The sequence below is a fragment of the Quercus lobata genome, chromosome 3 (assembly GCF_001633185.2).
Source record: "Quercus lobata isolate SW786 chromosome 3, ValleyOak3.0 Primary Assembly, whole genome shotgun sequence".
NCBI classification, from domain to species: Eukaryota; Viridiplantae; Streptophyta; class Magnoliopsida; order Fagales; family Fagaceae; genus Quercus; species Quercus lobata.
In genome coordinates this window covers 24189241-24200628 of record NC_044906.1, presented here as the reverse complement: position 1 = coordinate 24200628, position 11388 = coordinate 24189241, and the positions used below count along the sequence as shown (strand labels likewise).

Here is an 11388-nt window from a genome sequence, read left to right as displayed (position 1 = left end):
TTTGTGGATCAAGTGTAAAGACTCTAAATCAAAACAAATTAACTTCACTATATTACAAAAAATTATTTTATGAGATGATTTTATAAGACATCACTCTCATAACATGTGTAAGCTCCACACATATAATCTCATATGTTGTGAGAGAGATATTTCATGAAACCGTCTCATAAGATACATTTTCCTCACATAATAAATAGTATTGTAGAAAATATGATACAGATACATTTCAAATACTCTATTTCGTAAAGCCTAATTTAGCACGTTGTAGTCCCTTATCTCACCCAAAAAAAGGAAAGACTAAAAAAATTATTTGGATTATGAACTTCCTAAACAATAACTTGTCTCAACTAGGATTATGTTTTCAATTATTATTATTATTATTATTATTATTTTTTTACCAACTTAGGCCTTCTGTCCAATCTGTGATACTAAAACCCAAAATAATTTATTTTCTCATCCACCTTGGGGAAAAAAAAATCTAAAACCCAAATCTAATTTGGTTGATAAAGGAAAGTAGCATAAGGTTGCATAGCCTTTTTTTTTCTTTTTCTTTTTCTACTCTATTAACTAAAATAGCTCCCGTGCTGTATCCTTCAAAAGTATAACAAAAATGATGGAATATTGAGAAATAGGATAAGTAGATAAAAAGTTTTGGTTGCCACTAATTCCTTCCTTATCCAAAACCGAAAAGGAAAAGTCGTATATTTCTTAATTATCATCTTCCATACACATGTATAACATGCAACCTGCATGTTTATGTGGAGTTGCATGTAGAATTGTGAAAATAAAAATCCAGAACTTTCAACCATTCTCATCACTACTTTTGTTTTTATATATGCATGCATGGCTAAAGATTAAAGACACCTGTACTAAATTGTTAATGGCTAATAAATAGTTCAGTTCAGATGAGGCAAAGTTTGCCACCCCAACTAATAACCTGTTTAATTTTTCCCAACAGTTACGGACTCACTTATAGTTTCAGTTCAGAGACTGATCTGGTGCATGCAGATCATCCTCATCCTCTATATTTTGTCATGTCACTGTAACAAAGAATTAAATACCCATTAATAATACCTTAATTAGTTTATTGAAACATCACTTTTTTTTTTTTTGGTAACCATTGAAACATCACTTTGATCTTATCTAGTTTGTAATAAATTCAAACAACTATTAATTCTTTTTATACAAAGTAAGAATTTTTTTTTTCTTCTTTTTAATAACAATATTTGTTATGCAAGAAGAACAAACGGCAAGATTGTGCTTCCATTCATTTTATTGAAGTTTTAAGGGTTTGTGAAATTACCCTTCCTTGGTTCAAATTATAAATTAACCTCCCTGAAATTTGAAAAAAAAAATTATCATTTTACTACTCTTAAATTACTCCTTATTTGGTTTAAAGTTTTGGTTATATGATTATATATATTTGTTAAAATTATGCACACAATTTATTAAATCATTTTACTAAAATTTAATGAAGCATTTTGCTTCCTTGAAAATATACAATACAAATATCCATGGTGATGATATCAAACTTTCAAATAACTGGTTAAACGACCAGAGTAAAATAATTATAAAAATTTTTAAATGATCTATCTATACAAAATATTATATTTTTATTTTGAAAATCAAAGGAGTAATTTTTTCATATCGTGGAAATTATACAAAATATTTTTTTTTTTCATAAATGAAATAAGTCATTCACAATAGCAAAAAGAAAAAAAAAATCAGAAAATGTACATTTTCTGTTTAAAACATCAGAAAATGCCAAATGAATTATAAGGCCCTATTTTTTTTTAAGAAACAAAATCAAAAAAGAATTATGAGACTCTTGGCTTAACTAAAAGAGTATTCAATGAATACAAAACAAAAATACACAAATTGCAAAGACAATAATAAAAGCTAAAATACTCAATTTTTCCTAAGAATAGGCATTGGCACCCTCACATATGGAAGGAATATTTATTCCTTCTTTTTAGAGAAAAGTAGAGACGAGTCAAACGTACAAGACGTAAGTGTACGGATAAGTGCCATTGAGTTAAAAAATCGTTAAGAGAATTTTACTTCTCGTCGTAGATATGCAACGTCTTACTTCCTAACCTACGGTATTGGAGAATCCTACGAAACATATAGAGACAAAACCCATATTTACAATGATTAAAACAATCTTAAAATAAAAGATTTTGGTTAATCCATTAAATAAAAAATTATCTGTTAATTTTAATTTCAAACAATTTTTTAAGTTCTTTTTTTTTCCTAAGTAAATCTATATTTTTATATGTTTATTATTTAAACAATTTTTTTTTAAAAGACATAATTATTCAAACAACATGAAATGAAAGTAAGCTCATCCAAATTTTGAATATGGTAAAATAAAATATATAGATTTTGAAGAAAAAAAATAATGTATAATATTCGAAATAAATAGAAAAAATGTCATATAAAAACTCATGCACAAAAATCAGTAATCTGTAAAATATTTTAGTGTTCTGATTTTTTTTTTCAATTTAATATTATGAGTTTGGAAACAATATAATATATTTTTTTGAGATAATATTATAAAATAAAATGTGGGCCCTATTTTTGTGATCCGGTTTTTTTTGCTTTACCAAAAAATAAATCCGGATTTTTTCACATTTGCTGGCCAGCTAAAACTAATTCTCTCTCTGAAAAAAATAATAAATAAGAAAAAGAAACTCTTTCCCTCTCTCTCTCTCTCTCTCTCGCTCTCTGTTTTGTGTGTCTGTGTTTGTCACGTTCCGTCGTGGTTGGGTGGCTCTGTTTGTATCTGCTTAAAAGTGTGACACTGTGTTTTACAAAAACATTTTGCTTTGCCCTTTTTATTAACTCAGACCTACTCCTCACTTTCACATGTTCAAATAAATAATTGTTCATTTCATTTCGTTTCTACTCTCTCTCTCTCTCTCTCTCTCTCAAAGTTTCAGAAAGGACACAAAAAAGTATTACATTTTTTGTGTCATATAAAACCTCTCTCTCTCTCTCTCCTGTCTGGCAGAATACAGTAAAAAGAAGAAGAGCCATTAGAGGATATCAAATCATAGGAAAGAAAAAAGGAGAGTAACAAAAGAGAAGAAAAAAAAAAATTGGAGAATGAATGTTCTTACACATCTTGAACAAGATTACTCTGAGTTTGTTGAAGTTGATCCGACTGGCAGATATGGCAGAGTAAAATCTCTCTCTCTCTCTCTTTCTATCTCTCTCTATTGCTATCTACTTTTGAGTCTGAATTTTAGATTCCTTTGTTTGTTGCAGTACAATGAAATCCTTGGCAAAGGAGCTTCAAAGACAGTGTAAGAATTCTTATTCTTAAACAACCCGAACAACCCATTTCAGAATTTTTATTTATTTATTTTGTTGTCAAAGTTTGAAGCTTTTGTGGTATTTCATTCAATTTGGTGCATACCCATCTCAGATTTCTTCAAAATGTGAGCTTTAATGGGTGTTTCTGTAAGTTTCTGCAAATGGGCATTTGATAGATTTGTCATTTATTGGGTGTTTGATTTTTTTGCAGTTACAAGGCATTTGATGAGTATGAAGGGATTGAAGTTGCTTGGAACCAGGTGAAGCTTTATGATTTCCTGCAAAGCCCTGAAGACCTTGAGAGACTCTACTGTGAGATTCATCTCCTTAAAACATTGAAGCACAAGAACATTATGAAATTCTACACTTCTTGGGTTGATACTGCAAATAGGAACATCAATTTTGTGACTGAAATGTTCACTTCTGGGACTCTGAGGCAGTAAGCATTTTTTTTGAAATTTTTAATGATTGTTTTGGTCTATTCCTTGTTTTCTGTCAACTTTGCCATGTGGGTCTGTGAGATTTCTGATTACCTTTTGTTGATTCTTTTGCTTTTTTATTATTGATAGGTATAGACTAAAGCACAAGAGAGTTAACATTAGAGCAGTAAAGCACTGGTGTAGGCAGATCTTGAGAGGGCTTCTGTATCTTCATAGCCATGACCCTCCTGTGATCCACAGAGATCTCAAGTGTGATAATATCTTTGTTAATGGGAACCAAGGGGAAGTGAAGATTGGTGATCTTGGCCTCGCTGCAATTCTAAAGAAATCGCATGCAGCTCACTGTGTTGGTATGCTTAATGATTATTGGTGATTTTGCTATGTCGATCTCAATTGTATGCTTTAATCATTATAACTAGATTGAAATCAATGAAAAACTACAGGTAGAGTGGAAGATAGTATATCAATGTATTTCCAATGAAACAAAAAGCTGTATCTGTTTTTATGTGCTTTTTTCTAATTTTATCTCCTGGGTATAGGTAGTGGAATTATTAATGGAAAGACATTTAGTTTGGAGTTGATGTGTTTTCGGGTTTCCTTTTTGACAGGGACTCCTGAGTTCATGGCTCCAGAAGTGTATGAGGAGGCTTATAATGAGTTAGTTGACATTTACTCATTTGGGATGTGTATATTGGAAATGGTCACTTTTGAATATCCTTATAGTGAGTGCACTCATCCTGCTCAAATTTACAAGAAAGTTACTTCTGTAAGTGGATACTCTGGATTCCTCTCCATTGGCCTGCTTTTGTTTGTTTAGCCAAATGATTAAGCCCAGATGTCACTTACATGCTTTAGTTCTACAGGGAAGAAAACCAGATGCTTTATACAAAGTAAAGGATCCCGAAGTGCGAAAATTTGTGGAGAAATGCTTGGCAACTGTGTCTCTAAGGCTGTCTGCTTGGGAGCTTCTGAATGACCCTTTTCTCCAATTAGATAACTGTGAATATGATTTGAGACTGGTAGATTATGGTAGAGAACTAGATAACGCAGGGCCCCTGATGAGGCAGCCTCTCCTTGAATTTCATCACAGCAATAGCGGCTTTAGTGATGGATACTCAAATGGTTATGGTTTTGAAGCCCAAAATGAATGGAGCTATCATTCAGTTGAGATTGAATCAAATGGAATCGAACTTTTTGAGCACCACGATGATGACCATACTGAAGATGTTGACATAAGTATCAAAGGGAAGAAGAGTGAAGATGGTGGCATCTTTTTAAGACTTAGAATCTCAGATAAAGAAGGTTGGAATCTCTTTTATCTTCTCTCTGTTGGCATTCTTTTAGTGGGTTGTTTACTTTTCCTTTTTAGTGGAAATCAAATGTGGCACTGTGATTGTATCTTTTTGCAGGCCGTATCCGGAACATTTATTTCCCATTCGATGTTGAGACAGATACTGCATTGAGCGTGGCAACCGAAATGGTTGCAGAACTTGATATTACTGATCAGGACGTGACCAGAATTGCAGATATGATTGATGGAGAAATTGCATCCTTGGTGCCTGAATGGAGACCAGGGCCAGGGTTAGAGGAAACACCCCGGTTTGCTAATCAAGGCCTCTGTCATAATTGTGCTTCCAACCATACCTCAAGTGGTTCCTTCATGGATTTTCTGTCAAATAATCAAGGCACCAAGAATATGCAAGTTCTGCAATGCTGTAGACATGGATGTGCTGCTTCAATGCATGGCCGGTTCGAGGAGATTACATTCCAAGCAGAGGAGTCTGAGAATCACGTGACATACGGTACACCAAACATGTCAAGCGAAAGTGATTATCAGGAAATATGGAGTCGGCAGGAGAGCCGTGAGCTTAGTTCAGTTGGCTCTGGCCAAAGCAATTCTTACGAGGAATATGAGAAATTGGAGCAATCAATAGTAACTGAGGAAGAGAATGACGTTAGTATGAACAATGATAATACCTCCAAAGAAGGAAACTTAATAGGAAATTTATCAGGTTCACATTCTTTCTCTTTGAAGCCATCCTTGTATCATGACCTGTCTGGACACCATGAGAAAGAAATCCAGCAGGACTTGAGATGGCTTAAAGCAAAGTACCAAATGGAAATAAGGGAACTTAAGGATCAACAGTTAGGAATGTCAAAATCTTCAAATTGTGGAAATAGAGAAGACAAAGTAGATGATTTAACACTACAAGATGACACCAATGGAGCTCCCTTGAAATCTTGTTCTTATGATGGGGAGTTTGGTTCCAATTTCCCTGCTCATGTCAATAAGAGCTGCCCCAATACGGAAACCCAAAGGGCCAAAAATTGCAAGGCGATGAAGGATCCCTCAAATGCTGAGGATATGTTCACTGCCAAGAGTTTCTGCACAAGCTCATTGCTTCCAAATTCTCTTCACAGGACAGTTTCTCTCCCAGTTGATGCTGTTGATATATAAAACCTGTAAGGCACTGTGAATTTTTTTATATATGTCATACACTCGTAGAGGCTGTAAAATTATCAAAATCCACCCATTTTGGCCAGGCAATATCAAATTTCACCATATGTACCATGACTTATATTGTAAGAGGAATAGGAAAGCAATGTTGCTGTCTCCAAACATACATACACACAAACTAAATTTATAATGTCAAAATAAATTGTGATCGATATGAGTAGTAGTAATAATTAGTGGGGGAGAGATTCAAGATTATAGGCTCGAAATTGACAAATTGCAATGAGTATTTTTTTGAAATTATCTCTGTATATTCTTTTCCAAAAGAGGGATATAATCATTGACACGGCTAGGATGGTGCGGTGACTTGGACGAGTGTACCATTTAACTACCATAATGATACATAGAAAGATAGATAGATATGATGAGAGTATAGATGTGTGAACAATGAGGTTTGTAGGGTCCTCCATGTGTAATGACTGGATTGAACTTGACTCCCTGCGGACGTTCAACACGTTCCAAGACACAGCGTGCAAAAGCCTGTACTCGTGTAGTCCATTTGGTCACCATTGATTGCGATGTCAGTGTGGCACGCTCTCGCGGAGTAGGTGTGTCGAGTAATGTTAGGGATACAATATTTTTAGTACATTTATTTTTAAATTGTTGATACGGTTTGTCCTGATTGAAGTAATATAGATCCATTGACACAACTTTTGTTATTTTCCTTTTGTTTTTAATCGTGATTTGTGTCATTGTAAAAACATGATGAACTCGACATATTGCAAAACTACAAAGAGCCTTATAATTCAATTTTCATTCTCCATCTCCAACTATAAATTATTGAAAAAAAGATAACAAATTGAAGTTTGTATTTTTTTTTTATCTTTTTTAAATTCATATGTCAGTTTGTTGGGTTACTTGATCAAATTTATAATATGTAATTATTTGTCACTCTTGAGTCTTGAATTATTAGGGATTGTCAGTTGTTGGTGGCCAATGAAAGATTAGCTTTTGCCAATTGGGATTTTTTTCTAGGGGCATGTCCTGTGGGGCCCCAACTTTTTTATAGTCAATTATAGAGGGGAGTTCAAAGAAGAAAGAAAATGTATGGCCCACAAAAGAATCAAGTCCCATGCATGCTGATCTACTTGTAATCTGGATTTACCCACACACCAACATGAACAAGATGGTTCTATTAATATCAGATGGTCCATTCAAGAAGCTCTTTTTATTTTATTTTATTTTAGCAAAGTCCTAGTGATCTCACATAGGCTGACTTTGAGAGACACATCTAAGGTTATTCAAATCACACAGACAAAAAAATCCACTTCATGATTATGCCATGCCATTAGAGTTTGTACAAAAAATTGTACCTTTCGAGTGAACCACTTAATTTCTCAGATCGTACCTAATAAATTGGATAAAAGTCATTGGTCCAACCTAAATGGATCACTATTGAAAGACATTGTATACTTGTGGTAATATGAGGCGCAAAATGGAGGCAAGCTACTATTTTCTTAGTGCATTTTTTCGGTGCCTGTAATGGAAGCACTTTAGATGATTTAAGAATTTGCCAAACTCTTTGGAATATCCAAACTCGTATGGAAGCATTACGTGTGTCAACAATTCTTGAGAAATTATTCAATACAATAGGATGAAATCATTTAATACAATAAAATGGCCGTGCAAACTTCCAAAGTCCTAACTAACAAAAAGAAGTTATTTCTTATCAATTGCTTAAGATTTTCATATGGTCATTAAAATTGATAATGATTTATTTGTATCGGTCGGAAGACCATGAGTATGGAATAACAAGAGGATTAAATAAATTAAACCCAATTCCGTATGGAAATAATTTGTTTGCTTTTATTTGACTAGACTTGATTTGCTCTCCATGAAACATTTGGGTTGGTTTTATGTTAAATCATTTGAAAAACCATACTATTTTTTAAGCAAATATTGTAAAAGATCATGTAATTCGGCTTGATATGGACAAAACTGGTGGGTGGATGTCCAATGCAACTATTGGGGCCAAGTTGGGTTAAACTTTTGCAATTTGGGGCTAACGCAACAATCCATGCAAAACATTAAAAAAAAAAAAAATCATAAACATGACTGAAAGTGAATAATGTAGGCCTAATTTGTCAATTAGTGTAGTTGGTAATTTTATAATATCCAACCAAATTTTTTTCCTTTTTTTTCTTTCTTTTTTTGGATAAATTTTGTTCTTATCAAAGATATGATTGTTTAAGGAACTGTAAAAAGGTAATGTTTTGTTTCATAAATATTTTAGGAGTGGATTTAGAATATAGTCTTTAATCTTTGCAAAAGTAGTTGCAAAGATCTTGTTCTCGAATTTTGTGGGCTCAACTCAATAAACAAATTGATCATCTAAATCACTTTAGAAAGAGACATAACGATAAGCATTATCACTAATGAAATGGAATGGTGAATTGGACTATGGTGGTAGGTGAGAGAGAGAGAGAGGGGTCACTTGAATAATTGAAAATCATTGCACGGTTTACCTCTCTTATATATTAAATATTAATAAGGGCAAAACTTGAGTACAATATTTAGGTGCTGATCTTTAGGTTTCCCTTTTTTTTTTTTTTTTTTTTTTTTCAATTTTACCATGTGAATTTTTTCCCTTAGGATAAAAATGTATTTTTTAGTTAAATAATTACATAGCTGAATCTTACGAGAAAAACCTAAAAAACAACACCTAAAGTACTATACCTAAATTTTGTCCCATTAATAATGTGATAATGAATTCATGATGATGATGTCCAAGTTCCTTATAGTTTTTTGTGATTACGTCCATGGAAATATATGATAAGTGGACACTTTTAGATCATAATAAAGCTACATTTCATCTTAAAGAAAAATAATAGTGTTTTTTTTTTTTTTTTTTACACCTACATAGACAAATTCCAATGGTACAACTTTTTATAAAGAGTTCTTCTACATCACTTTCATAATTTCATTCAAAGCAAAATCCACTATTGTTTGCTCCTTTTACCGGGTGCTCTACAAGAAGGAAAACAATGCAATGCCCACTTTATTTGTTTTTACTGGAAATGTTTGTTCTGAGCTCCATAGTCTATTCACAAAGCAGACCCACAAGAGCAGTCAAATGTTCTTTATAGTTGGATACTGAGAATTAAGGCATAAAGTTTGCATTGGAAAATATATTACAGAATATTCCATTGTTTCTTGCTTTACTTTTTGAATATATAATATGAAACCCGTGGCAAATTACACGAGGGCAACTCGGCAAAGTATTTATTTTATGTTCCATCACATTGGATTTCTTTTCTTTTCTCTTTCTCTTTCTCTTTCTTTTTTCCTTTGTTTTTTAGGAGCCATCGTATAGGATTATATTTCATAATTCAATAGTCAACACTAATGACAGCACCCCAAAATGAAAATATGCCCGTGTGACAAGTCAATTCTCTCTCTCTTCCTCTCTCCAAATTATATAAAAAGCATTAAAATCAAAATTTTAAAAAATATATATATATATATATATATATCATTGAACTACAAGATTCTTAATATGACATTGATTTTGATAATACATAAAGAAATGCTAAGGTCTTAGAAAGTGGAAGCAAATATTACTACTTTATTCATATTTTTGCATTTGAAGCCTTTAACCGAAGCACCATTATAGATAGATTAGTGCTAAATATACTTGAACTTACTACTTATTTTTTAGGTTTTAATCTCATTGATTCTCAAAAGAAAAGATTAAAAGAAAAAAAATGTTTAAATCTCATTAATTTCAAGGGGTTGGTTTAGTAATTTTCAAGTCTCATGTTATTCATGGGATCTTAGGTTTAAATCTCCTAACCAACATTTTGGTCCCATCTTAAGAGATTCTTCCTTATAGTTACTTAGAGTGCGTTTGGGAACAGATTTAAGCTTTATCTTATATAAGTTTTTAGCTATTTTTTTTGGTACTATTTGATGGTCCAATTGCACTATTTGTAGGCTCATATCATATCATAGACTATAAAATAAAAGTTGGGCTTAGAAACTGTGGTTGCGCCAAGTGGCTGTACTAAATTGCAGAAATTATTTTAGAATTTTAAAAAAATAAATATAAATTTTTTTGTACTAATCTTCTTCTCCTATAATTTCTAAATTGATAAAAATCTTAATTTAATTACAATCCAAACTCTTCATCTAATCCTTATATTATTATAATTTATAAGTTGATAAAAATTTTTTATTTGATTACAACTCAAACTCTTTATCTAATCATTTTTTATTTAAATTATATTACAACGTGTAAAAAAAAATACATGTTAAAAAAAAAAAAAACAACAACAACAACAACAATCTTCATCTTTTTTAAAATTAATTATATTACTTTGTGTAAAAAAAAAAAAAAAAAAGCAACATATTCAATAACAAAATCTTTCTCTTCACACGTGACTTTTTTTTTAGATAATTATTGTTTATACAGATTTACCAAAAATGTTTTTGGATAAAGTTAAAAAAAAATTGTAAATAAGGTAATAAGTATTTAAGTTTAAACCAAACACCTTCTCTTTCTTCTCCAAAAAAAAAAAAAAATAGCTATATACAATAAATGTTTGTTCTTTAAAAAAAAATTGTTTTTTTTTTTTGGTTATAAAAGAAAAGTTTCTTTTTTTCCTAAAAAAAAGTTTTATTTTTTTTTTATGGGATTTATGAGATGTAACAAACAAATTGATTAGAAATCTTATTTTCCAATTGGATTTAAATTCTCATCTCTCTCTCTCTCTCTCTCTTCTCTCTCTCTCTCTCTCTCTCTCTCCTCTCTCTCTCTCTCTCTCTCTCTCCTCTCTCTCTCTCTCTCTCTCTCTCTCTCTCTCTCTCTCTCTCTCTCTCTCTCTCTCTCTCTCTCTCTATATATATATATCCTCTACAATAATTGGTTCCAGTTTTAGTTACATACTCACACTTCATCTCTGATCTCTCAAAGTGATAGAGAAAACAAACAAGTTTATTTTTTGTTCTTTTTCTAAATTTATATTTTAATTTATAATTTGTGTTAATTTCTTAATTTTAAATTATGAATAATTTTTATTATATTCTTTATATTGAATGTAAATTGTTGTTTATAGTTTTTTGGTTGTGTTATATTCTTCAAAAAAAAAAAAAGTTTATATAAATTTGGCAAGAAAG

At 31.5% G+C, this 11388-nt stretch overlaps 1 protein-coding gene across 1 annotated transcript; it reads left to right on the top strand.

Moving 5' to 3' along the window:
- The first annotated feature begins 2694 nt into the window (after positions 1 to 2694).
- On the top strand, positions 2695 to 6524 carry LOC115981471 (probable serine/threonine-protein kinase WNK9). Its single transcript, XM_031103635.1, has 7 exons — positions 2695 to 3183; positions 3271 to 3308; positions 3530 to 3757; positions 3888 to 4108; positions 4367 to 4524; positions 4622 to 5060; positions 5168 to 6524. Exons 1-7 carry the CDS (start codon positions 3109 to 3111, stop codon positions 6214 to 6216), a joined length of 2208 nt encoding a protein of 735 aa, XP_030959495.1. The 5' UTR covers positions 2695 to 3108; the 3' UTR covers positions 6217 to 6524.
- Positions 6525 to 11388: the final 4864 nt, after the last annotated feature.

Coding starts and splice junctions, on each gene's coding strand:
- LOC115981471 (XM_031103635.1), top strand. CDS start 3,109: ATGAATGTTCTTACACATCTTGAACAAGATTACTCTGAGTTTGTTGAA. Junction 3,758..3,887: donor ACTTCTGGGACTCTGAGGCA/GTAAGCATTTTT, acceptor TATTATTGATAG/GTATAGACTAAAGCACAAGA. Junction 4,525..4,621: donor TTTACAAGAAAGTTACTTCT/GTAAGTGGATAC, acceptor TTAGTTCTACAG/GGAAGAAAACCAGATGCTTT.